At 40.4% G+C, this 26,092-nt stretch overlaps 1 protein-coding gene across 2 annotated transcripts in view; it reads right to left on the reverse strand.

Moving 5' to 3' along the window:
* Positions 1-427: 427 nt before the first annotated feature.
* The window catches only part of arl15a (ADP-ribosylation factor-like 15a), a 123,873-nt gene continuing 98,208 nt past the window's right edge, over positions 428-26,092 (reverse strand). For both annotated transcript variants that reach the window (XM_084728616.1, XM_084728615.1), the window contains exon 5: positions 428-2,384. In XM_084728616.1, the coding sequence (XP_084584742.1) occupies positions 2,232-2,384 (153 nt within the window). In that variant the 3' untranslated portion in view covers positions 428-2,231. The remainder of the gene's footprint in view (positions 2,385-26,092) is intronic.

Genomic DNA, 26,092 nt, shown 5'->3' on the forward strand with positions numbered 1-26,092 from the left:
GCTTTCATTTGTGTATAATCACCTGAAAATAAGAACTGTTGATTCCATGTTGCACCACCATGTTTCTACAGTAACTCTGAACGGACAAACCGAACACTGGTTCTAGGTAGGACCTTTCACGTTTTGTCTGAGTTTCACAGCCACAGTAGTTTCTCCTACACATGTGTAGGATGTGATTTCAGTTGGCTGCAGCCAACAACGTCATCACTGGATGCCACTGAATCCTACACACTGGTCCTTTAAGTGATCATCGGGAGCCTGCTTTGACAATGAAACCTTGCTAAAAAGCAGCTTTAATTGCATCAACATTTTTAAAGCAACTTAATGAACTTAATCATTAATAATTCCAATTTTAATGTCAAATTAAAGTGATTTTTTTTTGTCTTATTGTTCTCTTAACAGTCAATATTTTAGTTGAGTTAATTTCTTTTTGCTTACAGCGTCTCAAACTATAATTTGTTGTATTTTGTATCATGTACAGATATAAGTAACTACTCATGATGATTAGTTATTATTGACTATTATTAACACCAATGGCTCATAGTTATTTTACAATAATCTGTGTGTTCTCAACTAAAATCATTACAATTTGTATTTGAAAATAAGTTAATGTGGGGTTCTCCCTTAAATGTCTTGGTCATGATCCAGCTAACTATCAATAAGCCTGCACTTTTCCAGGTTCGTTGCTCTGACAGCACTTTAAGATGAATTTTAAACCAGCTTTGGAGCACCAAAAAAAAACCGGCTTTATCTCAGATATCCATATTCACAGTAATGGGGACGGGGAACAGCGTTGGTTGGGATGGGCTGGGATGAGGTGGGGTGGGGGTCCACGATGAACAGCAGACAGGGAGGGGTCTTCACAGACAGTTGGAAGGCATTAGGGTGTCGGACAGGGACTTGTCAGATGCAGCTGTTGCTGTGGCTGATTGATAGAGTTTGTATTCCACCCTGATGGGAGACTGGAGTTGCTCGCCAGTGTTGAGAGGGATTTTGTCAATTTCAAAAGGAAAAAAAAAAGAAGTACAGTAAAAAGGTTAAAAAAAGAAAACAAAACAAACAAAAAAAACCCCAAACATGACATTTTGCTTAACACTGAAACTAAATCCATCACATTTCTCTACCATGTGGCTACATCCAGCCTGGTCAATCATCGCGGTTGTTTTATTTTATTTTATTTTTTTGGTCTTTGATTTGAAAGAATTCATAAATGTGGTATGATAATATAAAAAATCTGAACGGAGCTCTACGAGGTTAACATACAGAGCTATAAAATATATCCTAAGTTGCACATTTATAAAAGCATTCAGACTTGTTCCCACTTTCTCCACATCTCCATAAAGTCACGTAGCACTTTGTCACATGATTAGTAGTACTTGTGTATGGCTGCACAGGAGGGTACACAGCAATATGCTCGTCTGCATGTACATAATACTCCATGGAGATACTCAGACTACACTATTCAGATTAGATATTCAGGCACGGTGCGACACACCGATATGTAACTACCATACATAACACAAGGCTTTGGACTACGCACTCCAATCACACAACGACATTCGTTGTTACCGAGTCAAAAAGGAGAAGCACACTTCACTTGACAGCCATACAGTGCTTCTCAGTGGAAAGAACATCAACAGTGCCCACCCAAACATCCTGTAAAGTAATTACTGGAGATGTTAAACATATCTACAGACAACCTGGGCTCCACTTTGTTTGTGTGTGTGTGTGTGTGTGTGTGTGTGTGTGTGTGTGTGTGTGTGTGTGTGTGTGTATATGTGTGTGTGTGTGAGAGAGAGAGAGAGAGAGAGAATGTGCGTGTGTTAGGGTCCAATGATAACTGAAGGAATGCCATACGTCCCACATGCCATTAGTTTAATCACAACGGCACAGACAGTAGTAAAAAGAATCTCCATTTCTGGCAAAGTTAGATGATTTTTCTTGACAAACTGCTTTACATCAGGTGGGTTTAACAGCAGCTCTCCTCTGTCAGGTTGTGGTGGCTGACTGCTGCTTGTGCACACTCTTCCAATTTGAACAATGAGAGCGCAGTGAAGGGAGGATAGCATACAATACACTTCTTCTCAAAGAGAGAGGCCAACATCTGCTGTATTTTCTCGTGTGTACATGTTTGTGTCTGTGCATGAGTGTGTGTACATGGGCACCAGCAGGATGCGGTGATTTCTTCGTCGTTTAGCCACTAATGTCTCTTAGCATTAGCAGCTTTAGCATCATATCCTTGCAGGCTCTGTGTCTTTGTCCTCCAACAGGCTAATGAACTGACCAAAGATCTCCTTCACAGCCTCCATGTTGTCGGTGGTGCTGCCCTCCAGGATCCAGCGCTTCCCTCTGGCCAGTGGCTCCAGCTCAAAGTACTTCTTCACCTGCAGACAAAAAGGGAATGTGGTCAGTCATAACATTCGGTCAAACTTTTTTCCTCAGCGTCTTGCAACTGTCCCAAATTCTACCTTCAGCTGTCAAAGAATTTACAACCATTGTCAAAAAATGTAAGTTCTTTTCACTCTGAAATTGCTTCTCATTGAAACCTTCCTTAAGACAAGTTGAATAGGTTGTAAATTTACAAATTTAATTACTTAAATGTTAACAGTGTAATCATACACCACACATTATATGACATGTGAGAACACGCCTTAACGATGACCAAAAATTAGTGTGTGCTACTTTTCTGGCACAGATATTATGACAAAAGCAACCTTGAATAATGGAATATTAACATTTTGAAACTGAAATATTTTTCTAGCTGAGAAAGCAGCCATTTAAATGGTTAGTTTATACAAATATTGTCTATTTGGAGATTTGCTCAGATGTTGTTTTAATGATAATGATACTGTCCCAAAATTGTCCAAGGTGCCATAGTTTTGTGTCCTCGGGACAATGGGACATCCTTAACTTCAACATCGGCATAAAAAATATATATCTGCAACTACTAGAACTGCAATGATTAGTCGATTGAAATAAAATAAGTTGCCAACTATTTTAATAATCGATTAATCTTTTCAGTCATTTTTTAAAGCAAAAATGTCAAACATTTGTGGGTACCAGCTTCTTAAATGTGAGAATTTGCTGCTGATTTGTCATTTCATGACAGTAAATGAAGAGTTTTTTAAGTTTCTCTTGACCAACTATCTGTTGGACAAGAGAAGAAATTTGCAGATGTCACTTTGGCCTCCGGAAAATTGTGATGAGCATTTTTCACAATTTTTGACAATTATTTTCATCATGAAAATAATCTGTGGATTAATCAATAATGAAGATAATCATTAGTTGCAACACTAGCAGTTACATTTAAAAATCCTGCAGAGCATCTTCATGTAACTTGAAATAAATCTGGATTATTTTATAAATTTTTAAATGAACAACAAATGTCTCTATGCATGACTATTTTCACTCTTAAAGGCCAATAGTCTGCAGAGTTTCATGTCGAGCAAACACAACGTCAAGTGATGTCAACAACTAAAACACTGTTAAAACTGTAGAGAAGTAGCCAATATTGTCTTGTGCTTCTTAACTGTTGGGAATGAAATCCTGCAGATTTCTGCCAGCCCCCCCAAGTTGATCTTTGGGATGTTTTTAGACCAGCACATTGGTCAGTTCATGACTCCGCTAAATCGAAGTGAGGCTGAAGATTATCATTTTAAGAATTTAATTTTAAACAAATTGTACGAAAAGCCCTGGTTTTACGGTGGCATTACAGTCTTCAGAGGCCACACTCTTTGTCCTCTGAGGCCAAGAACATTCAAAAGAAAAACGAGCAAGAGCCCTGCGTATCATCCCTTCCCACACTTCAATTAGTTTTCCGTACACAATGTGCTTTCTTCACATAATCACTCACAAATACATGAAGGCACAGGCATGCAGCCATCCAAACACAGCTCGGCATACAGAACGCAACCAAAGTTAAGAAATAAATAGAAAAATAAACTATAATAAGGTTAATGGAATAAAACGGATTTCTTATCTGATAAGTTTGTGGTTAGTTGGCTTGGCACTGCTCTTTGTAAGAGTTGATTATAAAGTTCATATGTTGGCTTTTAGCAGCTCATGACAGTGGGGGCGCGGCGAGGTTCAGGGGAGAACCAGAACCAGCTGTTAAGCAAAAACAAATCTCAACAGAGGGAAACAATGTCTTAGACCTCCACTGAAGGTACTGCAGGTTGTTACGGTTTCTGACATTTTCAAGCCGAGAGTAATGGAAGCAATTTCGTTTGCCCGGTGTGAGCGAAGTTCAGCCATCTCCTCCTGTTTGTCTGATAGCCAGTGAGGAATATACAAAGACAAATGTGTACTGTCAGCAGCTCTGAGGAAAAAAAAAATCTAAATGCTAATGTCGCTGATGCAATAACAGTACAATTCCCCACCATGTACACTTATTGAGTCAGTTTCATGATATATCATTTATGTCAATGAACAGCTGGATCAATACGCTAGAAAATATTCAAATGTAGGTGCTAAAGTAGGGCTGAAACTAACGATTATTTTCACTATTGATTGAACTGCTGATTATTTTCACAATTAAATTAGTAGTGTAGTCTATAAAATGTCAACAAAATTGTGAAAAAAAAAGCTCACCACACTTCTCAGATATTCTGACTTGAAAAATTACTGAAATTATGAATCAATTCATCAAAATAGTTGGCAAATGGCAACTAATATTCTTTCAATTAAATCATTGCAGCTCTATTCTGAAGCAGACTTTTTGGTGTCTAATTATTGTAATCTGGTGCTCACATTGAGTGATTTTTACAGGATGCAGGCTGGAAAAGGGGACATTCATCAATCACAGAAGAAATACCAAAGTTGTGAAGTCATACAGAACATTACGTGACTAGCAATTATGGTTTGATGTGTTTAGATTCAGATAGCATCTCAACATATTTCTGCAAATATAAAACAATGCTTGATGATTGAACAAATTCTGAAAATCTAAACGGCTGATGACATCAGTTTTTTTCCACTACAAGAAGACAAATACATCTGTGCACCGTGTAAACACCACCAAATTCACGCAGGTGCCCGTCACACAGTCAAATGACTTTTCAACTTCAAGTGAAATTGCTTTTGTCTAGACCGTGCTGGGCTGTCTAGCTGTGCCATGGTGTGTGGCATGAAGAGGATGGGGAAGAGGAGGAGGAGGAGGAGGAGGAGGAGGAGGAGGAGGAGGGGTATTCTTTGTGTCTGCTCAAATCCAGCCAGCCATGCCAGTGAGTGGGAGAGTGAGCGCTGTTTCTGCCCCTGAGCCGAGTCTCTGTCCGGGTGTAATGTGAGTTTAATGACAGATTAAGTCACCTCAGCCGCGTTTGGCTCAGAGGCCTGGCTAGAAAGCCGAGCGGACCCAAACAGTGTTAACAAATCTGTCTGGGTAACTTGAGCTGCCCTAGTCCAGGCTCTAGCCCCAGACCTAGACTGCAGACGATGCGGCTGGCTGCCTGTCTGGCTGGCTGGCTCACTTGTCTGCCTGTAGCCAAGGCCCTCTTCTGGAAGACTCTGGCCCCTGCACTGGCAGACAGTCAAAAGGCCAGCAGTGACCTCTGTGCAAGTGCAGACAGGCTCAAGCTTCTCTCACTTCCCCTCCTTGCCTCTCAGGCCAACCGAACACACCCAGGGGCTTCTTGCAGCGCGGCAAATGCCTTCTGTCGTTGGTAAGATCAGTTGTCTGATACCAAATGACTTATCAAGTTTTCCATGCAGCTTTACAGTTGTTCAGTCATGATAACACGAGTAGTTTGAAATACCAAAGAATCCTCTATTTATTTAATACTCAGTTGCTATGAACACATTCACATGGGCCAGATTTCATTGACAGGGCACATCCAATCTGGAGATTTTAAACATAGGAGATACATCGCTGAAGACTATCTAAGTGTTACATGACTGAAGGAACCCCGTGACCCCATGAACAGCCGGGTGCATCCACACTGGCAGTCATCAGTGTGGCCCAAAACAGTTTCTCTGAGATTAAGTCCTCCTAAGCACACTTATGCTTGCTTAAGGAATTGCGTGAGGCAGTGGGAAGGGTAAGCCACACAAGACGTTGGTTGCCAGATGGCTCCTAGGATGACCACTGGGTCATCCAGTCTAGCTTCTTCTAGGTCATACAGACCAGGGGCCTCGCCTTGTGCAGGGGAGAAAGCGGCTTATACATGCATACGGGTGTCAAAAAATCTTTAATCACCTGTGTCTGTGTCAACTGTATTCCTGCTGCTGGAATCCAGCCATGTTAGCCACCAGGGTGTACAGTACTGTTCAGGGGAGAGCTGTAAAACTCAGGAAAGCAGAACTCTCTGGCAACAGGCCTGAATAGTTACAGTGACTTCTGAGCCTGACTAGTTGTGCAGTGACTGAGAACTTACACGGGCTGGATTTTATATTTAAGGCATCTTTTTCTTTTTTTTTATTACAGAGGATTATATGCACCAATACTGTATTATTCTATTTTAAGAACAAGGTGCAATAGCAGCCAGTTACTAAAATGCAGCATACTGTACAAATGTTAAAAGACTTAAAAAGATAATATAAAAAAGTAACACACCAGAGGCTGCGATGAGGTGCTCATCACTGAAAGTAGATTTGAATGTAAGAAAAAGGTGTTGCACGCTCTGGTTTCATATGCATTTCTCCTTTATTCTGATGATGCTTCAGCCCTAGGGTCTTCTTCAAAATAAACAATTTTTGAGTATCTGACACTTTTTTCTACTTTAAAGCCTTAAAAAAAGTCAAAGCACTGGGAATATTCTCATATCCATAGGTAAACTTTTAGACCAGATGAACTATGACTTTTGAACAACTATGCATTAGGAAAAACATGCACCAACATCTGGCATAGAAGTGGGCCAGTAGACGGTGATGGTTGACCACTGAGACATCTGCTATCATAACAAGTTCTGTATTAGAAAATAAAAATGGTCATTGCACTATATTTCCATATCCATTAATTCTTCACTTGTTAAACCTGCCCAGTTAGATGAACCCAAGACACTCGGGAACATTGTTGGCAGCTGTGTTTCTTTTCTGTGGGCCGCTATGTTTCCAACAGCAATATCATCATCCATCTCAGTGTTTCACTGTGGACCTCGTTATATGCCAATTAGGTAGACATCACCCAACCCTAATCTGACATTTTCTTGCACAAAGAAGTTGTGTTGAATGTTTAGTTTTAAACATTTTAGAAATAATGGCTTGCAAGTATTACTTGCATTCAGAAATATGTAAGTAAGATTTGATGATAAATTGATTGATGATAGAGGATATAAATTAGAGTTTAAGTATCCAAGTGATTTAATGATTGAATGAGGGAGAGGCGAGGCACCGGCTGGTTTCTAGGGAATTTCAAGGTATTCATTTAATCACTTTTGGAAACCAGTATCCTATTTGTGGGACAGTCACCAAAATAAACTTGGCCAACTGGGCGTCTTTCTAAGCTTCCTCTAGAAAGAACACAATTTGCCAACTTTTGTCTTAAATTTCACATGATTAAAAGAGACAATCTGGCAATTACTTGTTGGAAAACTAGGGTGGAGGAAATGTCACTTCAAACTACATCATTTGATTTGACAAATTGTGACCCAATGTCTGCATGGAGTGGCTGCACAGCCAGTCAGCTAATCTTAAGCTGCAACCCTGGCAAGCCAACTTCAGACTCCTTAAGACAGTGGATGGGCATGCATGGCACGTGCAACCCAGCTGTTGCCTGACCTACGCCAGATTACTGCATGTGATGGTCACTGTTGGCATCATGTCGGTCAAGAGGATATCCTGGTAGAATGAAAAGAGCTTTGGCGGCCGTCTACTGCCAGCAGAGCCCTACTCTGGCCTCCTGACCAACTAAACACACCGGGGAGGCAGACACACGGAAAAAAAAGAGACTGGACAGGAGAGAAGACAAAGATGCCTGATGCCAAGATCTAGTCATGGACATGCATAATGTTGGCTGCTGAGAATATATGTGAGAAAAGCCCCTGACAAATTTATATCTTTCACAAATTTATATCCTCTGTTCTGCAGTGGTGTTTTGAATTTGATTCAAACTAGACAGCCGGTGGTATTTTGTCTCTCAAACTAAATATACCCAGTTGATTGTCGTACTACCGTCATTATGAAAAAGAAAAAAAACAAAACAAACAGCACTTAAGATGACAAATCATCCATTGCTAAAATCGTCCATGTTAGCCTAATATGACCCACCTTGGTAGTGTTTGTAATGGTGATTTATTACCTTCAAGATTGAAGTCATTTTCCATGGAGCATTCCCATTATTTTATCTGTACTCTGTATGTTTCCTATAGTCATTTTGGCAGGCGGGTTTGTGTCGAGTAATTCAGGTTAAGTACCCTTCTCAAGGGTGCCATGGCAGAGGTCCAAGGGAACTGAGTACACTCAGTTAACATGCCATGTTCAGGATCTTTCTGATAAAAAGACTTGCCGTGGTTCAATGCTCTCGTGCTATGTACACGTATTTGGGAAATCTACAGTCAGTTCGAGCATTCTTGCAGAGGCTAACAGCAAAGCCAGATGGAACAGACGCAGGTTTGTTGGATACACTCCTACAGCAGATCAGTATCGTAAAAGAAAGTTAAATGACCTGCGCTGTCAACTCTCAATTTCTCATTTCAGGGCAAGGTTTTTTTTGTCGAGTCTGGCTCTTGCAGTTGCCTCAGGGTTCCAAAAGTCTGAGAAAAATATCGAAACTAAATTCAATAATATCAAATAATACTAATAATCTCTTCCTGTTTGAGTAATAAGATCATAAAAGGAAGAACAGGAAACGTTCACTTGAGAAGATTTTGCCTTTCAGCCATGTTTTAAAAAGCCAAAACATAAAGAGTAGCTGATAAAAAGACTTACTCAAACAGATATGTTATCCTTCAAACACTGCATTCCTGCAGGCAACTATGAAAACTCCTCTGTGGAGCAAGGAGAGCTTTACTCAATAAACTCATTGGAGAACCAATGATTTGAGCCTTGAGGTTTCCATTTGGATAAACTTCAGCGGGGATCCTTTTTCAACAAAAATAACATCCTTTGTTCAAAGCCTACTTAAGAGCATGTGTTCATAAAATGACCTATGGGAAACACAGCAGAAAGTGGCCAAACATATCTTTATATAAATTTAGGAATAAGGTAATATAGAAGAGAATTTTTAATGTATTATTAGGATTAAAATAATTGTGCCTTCCTGTCACTCAATTGAAGATATGGCCTCCAATGCCCTTGTTCTAATATGTACCATGACCACATGTCTATCCTGCTTCACTGTCATGTGTCAAAACCTTACCACACGAGTAAGCTATATAACTGGAGAAGGAAGCATTAGGGGGTCTCTGAACCAAGGAAAGTGGCATACTCAAATATCCAAGACAATCAATTACACCATCCCTTGACATGTTGGCCCCTGTGAAAATATCAGTCACTTGGAAAGTGGCCCACACTGGCGACTGCATTGAAATGGGAGGGTAATGTGAGATCCACTTACTATATAATAGATATGCCTTTGTTTGCTTTTCCGGCTTACCTAAAGAGCCTTAAAGACATGAGAAAGCCCTGGAGGTCCCCAAAAGAGGAACACTTGGAAGCCTTGAAAAAACAAACATTGCACCACAAACTGTGGGAGGTGTCAAAAGAAACAGCCCACTGGCCAGCGAGTAAAACCTAAAGCCTATTTAAGCAAGGCTGTAACACCTTGGGCAATAGATCCAAGGTTTTCCATCTGAGGGGATTATTGTCTGCAAGCCTTACCCAAGGTAGATAATGACCTGATCGCCTGTTAAGTGAAAGTATTAGCTGTAGGTGAAGCACATGACACTACCACTTTTATTTCCAGATTACATGAACTGAGGACTTTAGGACCCCTCCTCTAAATTTTGCTAGCAGGTGGTAATCTTGTGTCCACAGCAATTCATTCACACTCTTATCCTTGCAGGAGTTGTCATTATTTCCCGACGTAATCGCTGAATGTTGCCATTGCACAGTATGTGTTGTTGTTTTCTACTTGCCTCCTCACTCTTCTCATCTTTAAAAATACCTTAGCTGTCTAATGAGTGGCATATTTTTGGAGGAGGTAGAAGAGGAAGCAATCAGCTTCGGGGTCTCAAAGGCAAACAAGCCAATCGTCAATAAAGAGTGGTGCACAATTGACACAGTTCAAGACCTTGATGTTTCAAATTTTGTAAATGCATCTGTAATGAGGGTCTGATATTCTAGTCGCCACTAGCTGCTAGTTGGGCTACATTTGTTTTGACAGGTACACTATACAGTCTTTATCAGTACTTCATATCATAATGCATTTATTAGTCTTACTTGTGTCCATACTTCATAGTGTATAAATTCCAATAACCCAACTCAGAATTTCAATCAAAAAGGATTTGGCTGTTCAAAACAAAGATTTAACAATTTGCTCTTTTTTTTGGTTCTGCACCACATTAAACTATGCTAGCCTATAAGAGTGTCTTTTATCTTTTAATGCCTTCTTTTGTCATCTGTGATGCGAAAACCAGTCAGAGAAAGTAAAAGTGTGCGTCCTCCTGCTCATAGTTCAGGTATAAAATCCCAGTGGAGGGTCTCTCCTGCTGCAGCTCACTCAGCCACTGTCTGGATATCAGACTCCATTTCTATCAACTTATTCCACACCAATTACAGTTAGTTTTGTCATTTGTGGTGATTATGAGACTTGTTTACAGCCTGCCATGCTGTTGTAGTGCTCTGTGTACAACGGTGTAGCTAAAAATAAGAGCTAAAAAATACCAATCACGCGTTTCACCTTCTCCTATCAGTTAATCAGTGTTGTCACTTGATTTTTTTTATCAAGTTCACCAGCTAGTATAGATATGATTCCCTTTATTTATACTTCCTCATTGTAATATTATCCCTGCATATTTTTGTAACCTCTTATTTTATCCTGCTATTGTGATGCACCCTGCTCGACTTAAATCTCAGTTGACTCCAACTCATGATTTGACTCAGTGACTCGCACAGGGCATCCCTAAACTTTCAACGTTAATTCCAATGCAGCTAAAATGATGACCGAGCACAGTCAGAAGTTTTTGTTTCTTCTATTTGGCAACACCCGTGACTATTGGCATGAAGTTAAATCTCCTGTGACCAGCCTCTGCCTATACCATACACCCCTCTTGCGCTTTAAGGAATATTAATTACATTTAAACAGAAATCAAATGCATGGCTCCTCCAGCAGCACTGGTCACAATTAGCAAGTAATTGTAGGATGCACACATGACTGCAAAGACTCGTGCAGAACCACACGCAACAGGGCTTAGAAACAACACAAGCAAAGGAGTGAACAAGTTCAAAAGAACCTATGGCGACAAAAAATATAAAATATAAAACCCATAAAATTCAAGTCAGAGCATGGACAAAGAGAGGAAGATGTGGACTTTCAGTTCAGTCTTTTCATTTGCTGTGGAAACGGTCTAGGCTAGCCAGCACGTAAAAGCGCTGAGGCCACCCTGGAAACAATCCATAGTTGTAGAACTGTTGGACCAGGAAAAGGCAACAAATTAAGCCTAAAGTCTTAACGTCACAGTGCAAAAACTGAGCAACCTTTAGATTTACTGTCCTGTTTCACTCAGGTGGGACCACGGGTCTCCCTCAGGCTCAGTTCAGAGCAGGTTCAAAGTGATTCACTTGCGGTACACTTCTCTTCAAAGCCAACTGACCACTGCCAGATCAGAGCCATCCTCAGAGGCGCTGTAAATCTAAGAGAGATTGCACAGGGGACATTCTTCCCGACCCTTTCAGTAGCACAGAGGCATTTATTTTTATTTTTCTTGCGGCAGATCAGATGACTTCCACAAACACAGGCTGCTCTTACCTGGGTAAATGACCCATGCCTCGTGTCTGGTGGTGGCAACAGCAGATGCAGTGTGAGTTTGCAGAACGCACATTCAAACAAACTTTAACACTGGGGATTAGGGCTGGGTGATAATTCAACAATGTTTATCCACTTTCAGCTGAACCATACAGTGATAATACAGTGTGATCTTATTATGTTATTGTACAAATTTCTGCCTAACAAAATCAGAATTCTGAGCGAGCTCTTATCAAAAACAGATAAGTTATAGGAACATATGAGCAACTGGACCTTCAGAACTAGGGCACATAAAACTGCGAAACTGATAAGCACATTCACCCAAACAGGGTTATTAAACCTAATCATCTGAGTTTCTGTTATGCCATAACATCTCAAAATAAATTTCCCATTGGGTCAGGTTCCTGAACGAGATCAAGGACTGAGGGTCAGAAACCTGGTGATGTTACAGTCTAGAAGCATGAATGACATTTTCTATAGTTAGCGTGCAGGTTAGGGGCAAAGGGGAAGAAAAACATCCGTCCTCATGTGTAGGTTGGAAAGTAATTGGCAGGTTCAGTAGCTGGGACATGGCCCCTTCACCAGGGGTTGACCTGTGGGACACTAAGAAAAGTCTGTGAGGGCCGAATACGTGGGATGTGTGTGTAGTGGGGGGAGGTCGGGTGCCCATGTTTGCCTTGCCTTATTACAGATTTACAGTAACTCAATTTATTAAAGGCCAGAGCTCCCTGACAAGGAACATCTGGTCCGTGGGACTTGAACGGGTGAGCTGGCGTCCTGCCCATGCTCCCTGCTGCAGGGGCCAATGCGCCGGCACCTTCCCTCAAGCCCGCTTGCCCTCCCTCTCTTCTTCTTGTGAAGAGGGCCGCCTTGCTGTAGCAGCCCACACAGAGGGCCCTCAAAGCCCAGGAGGTCCGTTACAAGCCACCCCTCCTCCTCCTCCTTCAGGACCCCCCTAGTGGGACCCTCCACCCCTTTCACTCTGGGGCCCCCCTTTCACGCTCCAGTCCTGACAGTTGACCAGCTTTAAAGCTGCAGCAGGCCCCCGCTTTAGCACACAGCACGCGGCATAACAATCAAAGTTCTCTCCCCTTCTGCAAAAGATTTAAACCATGCGTCAAGTTGAAGTCTGCACACACACTCACACACATTCACCCTCTCTCACATAGACAGACACACACTCACATGCCATGAGACCATCATATTTGAAATTCAAGGTTCCTGGGTTTTCTTACCTTTTCTGCCTTGCATACCTTCTGCTATTCGTAATAATGACCACATATTTACATGTTCTTTGTGTGGCTGTGCTTGTGTTTATGTTTGTGTGTGTGTGTGTTCTATAAATTTATCACAGAGAGGTTTCTTACAGTAAATGGCATTAGAGGAGACAAAAGGGACTAAAGACCAATAAGAGAAAGTGATCATAAAATTTGTTTGTCCAAACCACACAACACATGTTCCACAGCACTTTTTCCAGCTGATTTATGTCCGTCTCTAATGTTTACTAATCATTGTGTACATCATTCGACCAAACTGAATCCATGCATCAGTGGTGTATAGGCAGTTAGTGCTCCCTGTGATGAGTGAGATGTGATGTACTTTAGGAAATGTGTTTATTTTTATGCACTATTAATTCCCTCTGCTACAGAACTGCTTCTGACTGGTTTTAATCACTACCAGGAAATCAAGAATGTACAGCCAATACTGTGGGCCAGCCCACAGCTCTAACAAACATTTTCATACCACAACTGTCGAGGATGAAATTTGTCCCATGTGCTCCTTCTTTTTCAAGTAATTATGCATAAAATCAATGACAGTGAGGCATTTAAGAAGTGAAGAACAAAAGAAACAGACACAAAAGTCTTTCCTTGCTACTTATGTTGAGCCTGAATGAACTTTTCCTTTGGTCCCACATTTGTAAAACATTGCTAAAAATCATTAGTCATTTTGCGTTTTGTCAGAGGGGTAAGTTTCAATGGATGAAAAACTCCATGGACGAGAACCCCCCCGAGATTCCCAGCGTTTGATCCCTGTGAGTCAGCAATGGAACCTGGGGGTCAAATCACATGCTGAATAGGCTTTTCGGAAGTCTTGTCCTGGCTAGTGGCGGCCGGTCGTCCGACCCCGCTTGACCAGCAGACAAAGGGGAGGGCACTGACCACAATTGGGATGGGGGGGGGGGGGGGGGTTCTTTTCTCCTCCAATGGAAAGTCCGGTCCTGAATAGGGTCTGGCTGGCTGAATTGCGTTCCACACCGATTTTGAGAGTAAGGACCCACTGGGGTCAGGGTTCAGCAGCATTTGACGCGGGCTGTGGGAAAAGGCGCGCACGGTGCCCGCACAACCTGCTGACTGCCCTCTCACCCACGGTGCCCCTTAACCTCCCAAAGGGACGGACCACCAGCCCAGGGATGACAGGATGAGAATGGCTGTATGGGTGGGAAAAGGAAAGAAAGTGGAGATGAAGGTGGGCGGGAGAGCTGCACTAGCGGTATAGACAAAGATGCAAGAGAGATAAACCATCAAAGAAATGAGAAGTTTCTAAGAAGCTTCACATATTGCGTTGTGAAAGTCTAGCACACATTCTCCAGGGGGTAATCAATATGTGCTGCTTGACTGGTTTTCCAACCCTCGCCTCCCAAGGTGGGACGGATGAAGCAATGGGTACACGTCTGTGAGATCTCTCCTGACACTGAGGGTCTGCAGGGTCTTTTTTGTGTAATTGCTCACACACCACACACGCAAACAGAGGTTAATGGGTGCTATGGACAAGTTGCTACAGTACTTCTAAAAGCGGCTCACCATTTATGAAAGAGTTGGATATATTTACTAGCAAAAACATCTGGACTCAAAACTCTCTCCTCCTCTCTCCTTAGTAGTGCAGTGTGACATGAGGCCACCAAGCAAGATATCAGTTCAGAGTTTGTCTGACAAATATTTTACCAAACACTCTGACTTCGCTGGCAGTAGGGATGGATGATTTCTGTCTAATTGGTGCATAATGATGTCCACAGTGAAACATCACTATGGACAGTGATATTGTTGTTGGACCAACCATACTTTCTGGTCACCATCAGTAAAAGTGACAAACTTCCTGCTACTTAATTTCCTTCCACGAAATGTGATATGATATCCACACAGGAGTCAGGAACTTCTTTCCACATGTAAGATGCAAAGGTGTTGCTCCTCTCCAGCTTCCACTGTGGCAATTTTCCATTGCCCTGCTTGTCAGGATGCAGAAAGTGTTTCACAGAGATCTCAGACTTCCTGGAATGGGCGACTGACTACATGAGCTTCAACACTTCATCTTTATTAACTTCACGCTGGCATGAAACACTAATGATAGCAGTGGCATCAGTTGCATTACCCTGCGGTGATAGAAATGATCGCGAACTGCAAACCTGACAGGATTTGTTGGGCTGAAGCAGCTTTCAAACATCTCTGCATTAAGTTACATGATTTAATGATTAAATGAAGAGCAATGACAGGGTAACACAAGACTGAAAGTCTGATTCTGGCATTTGAAGACAGCTTAATTGTACCAGTTAAACGCCGTGTTGGAAAAAACAAGCTGTCAATGCTATGTTTTACCAGAGTCATCTTACTGCACATGGCGGGGCCACTGGCTGGTTGGAGACACCTCTTAAAAAACTATCACGCACTGCTTTACATGGAATGTCACACTTCGGGGTGCCGTACAGTACACCTCATCAACAGAAGGACAGGAGGAAAATAATATACCGGTGAGAATAACGTGGTGTTTTTCTCACACGAGAGCTGTGCAATACCACAAACTGTACTTTTTGTCAGCTGATTCATACTGTAGGCTTCCCAACTAAATGATTTGTTTGTGCACTGTAAAGTAACACGAACCACAATTATGACAAGCATGAGTTTAGTAAATCAGTTAGTGGCTACTGGCATCCAAAACAGGAAGTTAAAAATTACCCATAAAACCAAACATCAAAAGAGTAACAGGCAGCAGAGTGGGAAGTTTACTCAGTATTTTATCTGGAGAGAGCGTGCGCTCATTTCAAGGGCTAACACCTTGTAAAGAAAAAGAGGCACTCGGCTGATTTATCTGTTTACTTGTTAACAGCATAAGAAGAACTGTCATATATTTTATACTCATGTGCTGAGAATAACTAAATGAATTCAGGACAGGAGTTAAGAAGAAACTGTGTTGCACATCAGCTATTCTTATAGACATTAACATTATATCACTGACTAATTCAAAGTTGAACTGCAATGATTAGCTGATTAATCGATGAGCATTAAACATTTTATAGACTAAACAATTAATTGATTAATCATCAAGTAATCGGCAGATTAATCAATGATGAAATAATCCGTCGCAGCCCTATTTCCTGGAATTTAACACGCCTCTTTCATGCCATCGGCATATCCATGGTCAACTTGAGCTTGGCTTTCAATACGTTTATATGATGTGGCTATAGAGCAGTTTTGCGCTTGGCTAAAAATAAGGGACAGAGCTCAGCAAGGTCACCTGCTCCTCATCCGTTTTTCCACTGTAGCCAGCAACTCAGAAGTCGGGGGTTGGGGAGGGGAGTTGGGGGTGGGGAGGGTTGGTTGCTGACCGGCTTCAGTCTAGACGGCTCAATACGCAGTTGACTTTTTAAACCCGCTTGTCTGGAAAAAGAGCAGACGTGAGGTAAGAGGGGGTGAGCTGCAGCAGAGAGGTGGTGGTGGTGCATTTTGGCTGCCACAGCCGGCAGGCTAGACTCGCTACGAGCAGGCAGAGAGAGAGAGGGTGAGTGAGGGGATGAGAGGAAAAGAGAGGAAGAGAGAGAAAGAGAGACAGACAGCGAGGCAGAGAGTGAGAGCGAGAGACGCTATCGGAGAGAGCTATCCGAGTCGCTGGCTGTGGCTCCATTGTCAAGGTCAGTGAGCCGCGGAGTAAAAAGTCACGCCACCTGACCCCCCCTCCCTCTCCGCCTGTCTGCTTTCCTGCTGTTCATCCCGTCCTCCCCCTCAGTACCTCCATCAGTCTCGTCTGCTCACTCAGCACACACGTGGAGAGAATCTGATATCACCGATTGAACAATAATCTATAGTTATTAGAGATCAAACGGTATGAAAATTTCATCGACGATTATAGTGACTAAAATTATCACTGTTGAAATGATTATCACAATTATGTCAAAAAAAAAAGACAGAAAATGTTCAAAAAGGACTGGCAATGTTTTCACTGACGCAAAACAAACCCACGTCACTGCTGCGCCGGCGTCTGGGAGACTGTTGCTAACTTTGGTTGATGCTGGACAGTATTTATCATGAGTTTTTCAAAGAGTGATAATCAAATAAGGTTTTGACGATTATTAGATTTTTGGGCTTTCTGCCTTTATTTGACAGGGACAGCTGTGGAGCAGACAGGAAAGGGGTTAAAGCGAGATGGGGATGATGTGCAGCAAAGGGCCACAGTGCATGGGGGGGGGGGGCATGCTCTACCAACTGAGCTACAGTGGTGCCCAATGACAATTAAATTTTGAAAAGGTCTTACTAATCATCTGAAATTTTAGTGTGATTTATTGTGACACTAATAATTGTTTCATCCCTATACCCATGGAAAACTCCAACAGCATTGCACGTATATTAGGTGCACACATTAATCAGTGGGTGTTCACCGGCATGATCTGGTTTTATGAGACTAAGTGTCTAATAAACGAATCACCCGACTCACTTTGCACTTTGGCAAAAACAAAGGGGGTGTTAATCTAGAAACTATGCTAAAGGAAATCTATAACGAAAATGATCATGGATTTCAGTATGATTGAGATTATGTTAAAATGTGCTTAAAATGTTGAGAAAACACTAACAAACTCATTAAAATATTTTCAACAACTTTTTAACTTATATTTTATACCTTTGTGATGTCAGTGTCTTCATTGATGCAAAACAAATCCATCTCGCATGCTGTGCCTGTGTGACTGCGGTTAACTGCTGGACAATATTTACTGAGTATTTCAAAGCATGTTAATCAAAAATGGTGAAATTGTGAAACCGGCAATAGTTTCATTGAGGGCTGACACCTTCGTTGGTCGACTGGTTGGTCGATAAGCTCTGGTCCAACCAAATTCTTATTGGCTGTACAATCGCTAGTGTTACTTTAATCAGGATGGAAGTGCTTCATACTCCATTACTGTAAAGTGCAAGCTGCGTTGGCACTTTGCTTGCACATGGAAGCTAGTGTGACCCTTGTTGCCACTGTGTGTGTAATATGTGTGTGTGTGTGTGATGCTGCTGTATGTAAATTTACTTGAGGACATGCCCTACAGATAGCAACATAGCTACATGTGAAAAAGAAATGGTCAAAGCGCAAGAATGAATTTGCTTTGCATCACTGTCTAACTTTGATTAGCATCTATTTAGACTCCGGGTAAATGCACTCACAGCTCTGTTCATTAATCTAGAGATCTGCCGACCAATCAACAGGTTGAAGAGTAAGTAGAATTTCAGTCAACCAAGATTTTCTTTGGTTGACTACAGCCGTAGTTTCTCTAATAGCTATACCAACATCATACCAGAGGTATTTTACAATTTCTCCCATAGCGTGGTTTGATAGGGAGATTACAGCATAAGCACAAAAAGTTAAAAGAACCATCCAGCTGCATGCAATGTTGCTGAACATTTCATTGCTTCCTTTTCTGTAATAAAATCTATGAAAACTCTATAGTGGTCTCTCTGCTGATGCTGTGTCAAAACTCTGCACCAGAAAGATTTATGCAGCAGCTGGACCTTTAAAGTTTAGAGCACATTCATCTTCATTTGGCATCCAGAGGAGGAGTTTTAATGGGAAATTAGCAGAATTCAAAAAGAATGTCCGTTTGAAATGCTGACTGCACTCAATTTGCAGTTTTCATTAGCCCCAATCTTTGGCAGTCTAGCTGATAAAAATTATTTGACATTGCGCAATGATCTCATCTTTACAAGACTGGCAATGAGCCCTTTTGGAAGTTCTCTTAATTATTATTCTGCAGAGAGGAGAAGACAGATTATATTGGCTCACTTTTACTTTTGCAACATTACTTAACTCTCTTAAGGCAAAAGCAACCCAGTGAAGGATACTGACATCTGCTGAATCATTTTGACAGGGCTGCAGCAAACTGTTACTGATTGTCTGGTGGGTCTGAATGCTTACTACTGATGATTAAATCTAGATGAGAGAGGTTGTAGCTCACAGACTGCCCTTATGATGATTAAGCACTGTCCCGAGCTTATTCCGGCGATGAGGTATGTGAAAAAACAAAGGACAAGCCAACGCAATAGTGACACGCTGTGCAGTGTCAAGCATAGCATCACTTTTGTCGTGAGCATCAGCGTTTATATACCAGCCAACGAGCCCCCCTCCAGGACCAGGCCTTTTAATACCACCAGCCCTTCCTTCCCTAAAAATAAGAAATAATCAGCCTGCAACAATCAAAAACAAGCAGAGGGAGGAAAGAACACACCCATCAGGACCCATCACGACTTGTGATGAAGACAGTCAATCAACACACATCTGACATATCACACAACACTCAAAAGGCACTTAAAAAGCCATGCTGGTGTCACCTCATAGGTAGCTGTCCTCATTGTGTGAAAACAACAATTCTGGTGAGAGACTGACATTCATCTTTTTTATGAGATGTGGATTTGCTCACTGGTCACATGAAGTCACCACCAAGTCAGATGAACGAAACAAGACATTTGAAGACAAACAATGAATAATCTAACATTTTAGAGCGGCAGATTTTGCGGAGATGTCTGAGGCTGCTTCTGGTGCCGTTTGTGTGTCCTTGCGTGTGACTGTGTTGTTGTGCATCTTGTCTCTCTATTTTACTTATTCTATTGTGCTCAGGTTTTTCCTGCAAAAGTGATCTTATGCTCAATGTGACCACCTGCTTAAATTAAAGTTATAATAAAAATCCTCTCCTTGTTTTTTCATTTGGTTTTCAGACTAAAATGTCAAACTGGCAACATTTGCATAATCCTGTTACCAACTACTTAGAAAAAAACTTAAATACAAAAACTCCTAAAACTAAAATATCACTCAACATTCTTATTTGTGACTGATGTATAACCTTCATCCTGTTGATTATTCTAAATGAGCTGGCAATAATAAAACATTTCCACTCAGTAATGACGCAAGTGTAAGGTATTGTAAGGGTGATCTTAACAAGTTAGTTGGAGCCATTTGGTAACGCAGTTGCTCACACTGTGTTCTTTCCTTCTTAAGGTCCATTGATTGGCCCTTACCTGTGCCTCATCGTCTTCCACAACCAATCAGCAGCCACTGGGGAATTTAGAGCCACCAGCGTCACAGGCCACAATGACACACACACCATGTGCCAGACGTTTGACGAAAGTTTCAGACACTGGGCGCCACATGAGTCACTGAGCACAGCCACCACCCAATGTGTGCCAAGACCTGCAAGTTCACCATGTGCAAAATGTGACAGAGGACAGTGGTTGACGAGCCACTTCCGGCTCGGACTATTCCCAACACAGTTTGATCAAAAGTTATCATTGCACTTTCTGCAAAGTCAAGTGACTGCAATGGACACTGAAAATAGAATTACTGCTGCAGCTACATGAGAAATCCAAAACCTGTGGGAAAAAACTGACTGAACAACAACATGAGTACAATGGCAGGAGGATGAGAAACAGATCTTTTAACAGCAACCCTTTTCCTTTTTTTTAAAAAAAAAAAGAGTAGATCATTTTGTTTAAATACTTTCTCTGTGCACGCAGGCTGTGACTATGTTATTAAAGGAGAAATCTGTGATATATTTACAGCACTTCATCATAAAATTAACATCATATATCATCAGAGATTAAGGAAACATGTCAAGCTGAAGTACTGGCTTTTTCAACAACATTGCTACTCCTTTGAAATTTCCATTCCAGCCCTGAAAAACTGTTATTCTTCGCCCATTCTGCATCTATTAGAGTTCAAAGTAATACTGAATATTTGCACAGTGACTTATGGTCTGTTTATGAGTCAAAATTAAATGATCAATAATCTTTTAGAAGAGGTAGATGTTTACAACCGTTTAACGGTTAAATTGAACATGTTAATGGAGTCTGGCAGGCAGTAAGGCAGGAAGTCAGCTCCAGACTGTGTATTTTCAGAGCAGTGGGCTGTTTTTTTTATGGATAAGGATGGGCTTCACTTTACATCGATAGACAACTGACAGTTACAAACAGCTCATCAACTTGCAGTTTACGACTCATCTGTGCTTGTCACCTGCCTGAGCTTTCTGAGGAGGAGGGGGGTGGGGAGGAACAACTTCCTTCAAATATAGATCGCATATAAAAAAAAGGATTCAATAATTGGTTGAATCCTTACTTTAGCCACAGTTTATGGCTCCAATTCACTATTTGGACTGCAGCACTCATTTTTGAATGCTAGGGACTTGCATATTTCTCCTTTAACTGTTTATGTATAAAGGGACTTCAAAGTAAAATTTGCTACAATACAAATATCTACACCTATTTAGGATAACAATCAAGACCCTTGGTAGATAAGTACAATCCTGCAGATTTTACATTAAGTGAACAGTTTACATTAATTCCATACGAATGCCTGAACAAGGTTTAGAAATTCCTAGAAATTCCATGGTTAGAAAAAACATGATATATATGTTTATATACTGCCTATCATTGCGTGAGGCTGAAGATGAATCATCTTGAAAGCCTCAATTTTAACAAATTACCTGTTTTGATCATAACTGCCAGATCATGTGCCAACAATTATTAGAAACACATCATGGTTGGATCACATTAATTTGCAATATAGAATGAAGGAGGAAAGAGTACAGGCAAGATTCAGCATGTTCTGACCTCCATAAGTTGTGCAGGGCAGAACACGTAGCAAAGCATTACATACTTGGCAGTATAACTAACAACGTGCTACACGCTGAGATAACTTATGAACTAATTAATGGCTAAAAGCAAGTGGCCCATCAGATGTACCATTCAAGTAGCCATCTGGATGTCTACCACCTGTTGTGGCTGAGTAAGAACATTATGCGTCATATTTCAAAACAAGTCGCCATTTACTAACTTTACCATGACCACAATAGATACAGAGGGTTTCTGATCAATCAAACAATCAATCCAGTGACCAATTTAACTATCATCTATTTATGAATGCTTTTACACAGCTATCATCTTTGCTTGTTATTCGTTGTTTATGAACAGAATGAGATAAATTAATCCAAAGCATCTAGACAAATGTAGCTAAATGATGTGACCTGACAGGATGCAATATGATGCACTGTGTAGCTGTATAGTTTGTGATACAAGACTGTAATTCTAATAAAACAGTTTTGTAGCTGCTTTTAAGAAGAAAACCTAAAAAGGGAGGTATAGTGCATACATGTGCTCTCACTAGTAAAAGAGGAGTAATCAATCCTTTCAGAGATTTTGAGGAAGGCTGATATCTCCAAAACCAGGCAGCTCACACCAAAACAATCCAGATGGATAAACAGCACTACAGATTAGAGGAAAAATATGTATTTTTGATTCTGGGGTAAACTGTACCTTTACTAGCACTGCCTTTACAAAGACAGAGGAACAAAAGGAAAACACAAGATTTATTTTTATAAAGTTTGACATTCTGCTGATCATAATCCATGTATAGACATTTAAATGGCTATGCAGAGAGGGCTATAATCAAAAATATTCTTTTTTATTATTGATTAATTAATTATTGATCAATTAAATGGCCCAAAACTCAAAGTCTCTTCATTTACTATCAAAAATGAAGACAAGCAGCAAATCCTCACATTTAAAATGAATGAATGAATCAATAATTGAAATAGTTGGTCACTAATTTTCTTTTCTTTATCTAACTGATGAATCAACTACTTGCTGCAGCTGAAATTCATTGCAAATGAGTAAAATGTGTTTTTTAAAAAATGTAATTGCAATTTAACATATTTGCACTGCTACAACTTATGAACCAAATGGTGTAGAACAAAGTGTCTATTGAGTCATTTTACAGTGAGAGCAACTATTGCAGTATTTGTTTTTGGTTTGTTTGCTTTTTTGGTAAAAGAATGAATCAGTGTGTTTAAGACAGAGAATTGTGCATAAAGAATATATTTTACAATCCTCAAACTGAACTTCTTTGAGCGAGGGGCAGAGTGGGACATGTGACGTGTGTGTGAGATGTCACACTCACCGGCAGGCAGAGAGACAAACAGAGTCGACTGAGGGAGATCATTTTCGAGAATCACGATGAAAGCAGTGATTATTGTTAGATGTTTACATTTCTGGTTAATAACACAGAAGCCCAACACAAGCTGTTGAAGCTGATCCAGCCCAGTGCGTTCCTTCAGATCCATGAATCATCACACCACTAACCTACAGTATACACAGCTCTGTTTTTCACCGCCTCAATTTCTAGGAAACTGTGGGGGTTCCCTGACCTGGAGCTAGAACACGGAAAACATAAACTAAGATGAATAAATAAATTAAACACAATATGATTAAAACACGGCTTGAAAACATGGCTTTGTGGATTGCTTTGTTTCATTTATTTTCAGGACTGCACAAAGTATTTATGTGTTGGTACCTGCTTTTGCCCAGGAGTCCTGTAACATCACCTGAATGTAACATAAACAAATGTGGCGGAGTATGCAGAGCTGAGATTCTGTACAGGATTAGCTGAATGAATGGAAGTATCCAACCTGAATTTATGTGCCTTAGGGATGTAAAAACATATCAAATATTGCAATGAAAAAAATATCTCAATATCGTACTGGACTGTGACAGTATTTACCATGATATTGCATGGTTAAATATTTTATTAAAGTGCTCTTTACGCCTGCTGCATTGTTTTTGTTTCGCAATTGTACATACATAATTCAAACATTCATTGACAGAGACAGGTCACGCCAATTTTTTACACATAGGTCATGGCACTTCAAGTAAAAAGGAAACAAGAAATTTTATATGCTGTAGACATCAGATTTATTATTTAGTACATTTTTCAAGTCATAATTTTTCTTCTGTTTTTAAACATCACAATAAATATTGCATTGTGGACTTTTCTGAGTCCATCATATCGTGAGAAGTGTCACATGATACACTTTTTTTTTTAACTTGAAGCTGAAATTGCATGATAAAGTGCATATTGTTTAGTGTTGTAACAGTGCTACAGTGGAGAACAATGGTACAGAACCACTGATCCACTCTGAGGAAAGCCTGGATCATGCTCTGAAAGACAAGCAAACCTTTTTTATGATGACAGAGAGAAATGTCTCCAGGTCATACTGTTCGTATTCCTCTCTATTAATGAATCAGTGAGTAAAACAAACGTCTGAACTCAAAGAGATAATTACAATATCACTTCATTGAGATTTCTGTTAGGAACACAAACTGAGACTCAGAGCTCTGCTGGGAAGTTCAAAATCATTATCACCAACCCCGAGGATCTTGAAAACTTGTTTAAACAAATGTCCTGAATGTGTTTTAAACAAAAGAAAACAGGGAAGCTGTCTGTGATATATTGTTTTTTTGTGTTTGACTAGTTTTACAGTATCAGGTCTGAAGAAAAAAAGCTAACCCTTAATGACACAGCTGTTGGATGGTTTCTGTGACATTCATGAAAGTAAAAACTGTTTCTTTGTGCATGTCGTCCACAGTTGATTAAAAACAACATTTCTCGAATGACTCTCATCAGATTAATCAGGTATTCATGAAGGTAATGAAGCGCCTCTGAGAGCAGAGGTTATCAGCTGAAGGTAACTGTATACAGTACATTGTTGTGCAACATTTACAGTACCTAAAACCCACTCAGGAGCAGAGGTGAGAGCCTTGAGAAAGCGCTGTTATCGGCAAATTACCTCCAAGTGATTAAGTGAAGCCTTCCCTGTGGGGAGTAAATTAGTACGTTTTGGATGGGAGTCAAACGAACATAAATTACTAAATCAAAGTCAAATCAAATCAAAGCGGATAAAGCATAGTTTGCTGAGTGCGCATTGTTGAGGTAGTTGGACCAGTTCCAAAACTTGGCAGTAGCTTGTTAAGTTGCACAAAGAGCTGTTCATTTCCATTGTCTGGCTGCCTTTCTAATGCTTTCATCTTTCTTTATTAAGACCCTTTGGGTTTGTCTGTTCAGACCAGTCAGACTGCACACAAGTACTACAGGGGTATCACCTGCATCCTTTTCTAGTTAAAAACACTGTTGAAAATATATATGACTCAATACGTGGTGGAAAGTACATTTATTATCTCCTCCAGGACCTCTGTGCATGTGCATGACCAAGAGGGCCGGAGCTTGTCCGCAGCTGACCATGCATACTACTGGACCCCTCAGCCTAAAATGTTTTGTGCACATTAATGAATGTATGCTCTTGTGGTTGCAGTGACTCAATTCTTATAAAACTGATATATAACCTATACCTACTGCAGACTCTTCACTCCTCTTAACAGGCTGGTAGGGGTTGCAAGTAATCAACAACTGCTATGGTTAAACAAGGCTTACTAGCAATGTTGGAGGGTTACATGAAACTAGCTATGCACTAATTAATTACAAAATAAATATAATTGTAATCTGTTAAAGTTATTGAGAAAAAACATTTTTTAGATTTTTGCAGATTTTAAAAACTTCTAGTATAATGAGCATAGTAGAATACAAGGCATTATTAACAGCATATTTGAGTAAAAACAGTTCTAGATTAAAACAGCTACAACGTTAAAATGCTGCATGTTCTGCATCAATAATAATCTCATAGAATAACAATTAAATGACATCATAGCCAATTTTGACAGCATAATGAGTACTTACTTTTACCTTCAGTACATTTCCTAGGTAATACACTGGTTAGATTTTCAACAATAAATATCAGGGCTGATAGTTTAAGTAATTCATATAATTTATATAAAATTTCTATTTATTATTACTAGAATTATTTATTAATCCAATATTGAAACTATAGCCAGTAATTATCAGCTATAATAACACCTGATTTGATAGATTATGTCAAAGTATTTGATTTGAATTTTTAACATTTGAAGAGTTGCAACTGTTGTTTGTTATTTGTTGCAAAAGTAATGTCAGTGAGATTTGGTTAGGTCAAAGACATTAAATCACCTATCTTTGCCCAGTACATCTCAGCCTTTCTTACCCTTGGGTGTGCAAAAACTACAGGTTATATGAAGCAGGCGATTTAGTTTGTGGTATCGCTACTTTTACTTATGTAAAAGATCTTAATACGTCTTGCACCTCTGACGTTTTGTGGTG

This window comes from Lutjanus erythropterus, chromosome 10 (genome assembly GCF_056507025.1).
Source record: "Lutjanus erythropterus isolate fLutEry1 chromosome 10, fLutEry1.hap2, whole genome shotgun sequence".
Taxonomy (NCBI): domain Eukaryota; kingdom Metazoa; phylum Chordata; class Actinopteri; order Lutjaniformes; family Lutjanidae; genus Lutjanus; species Lutjanus erythropterus.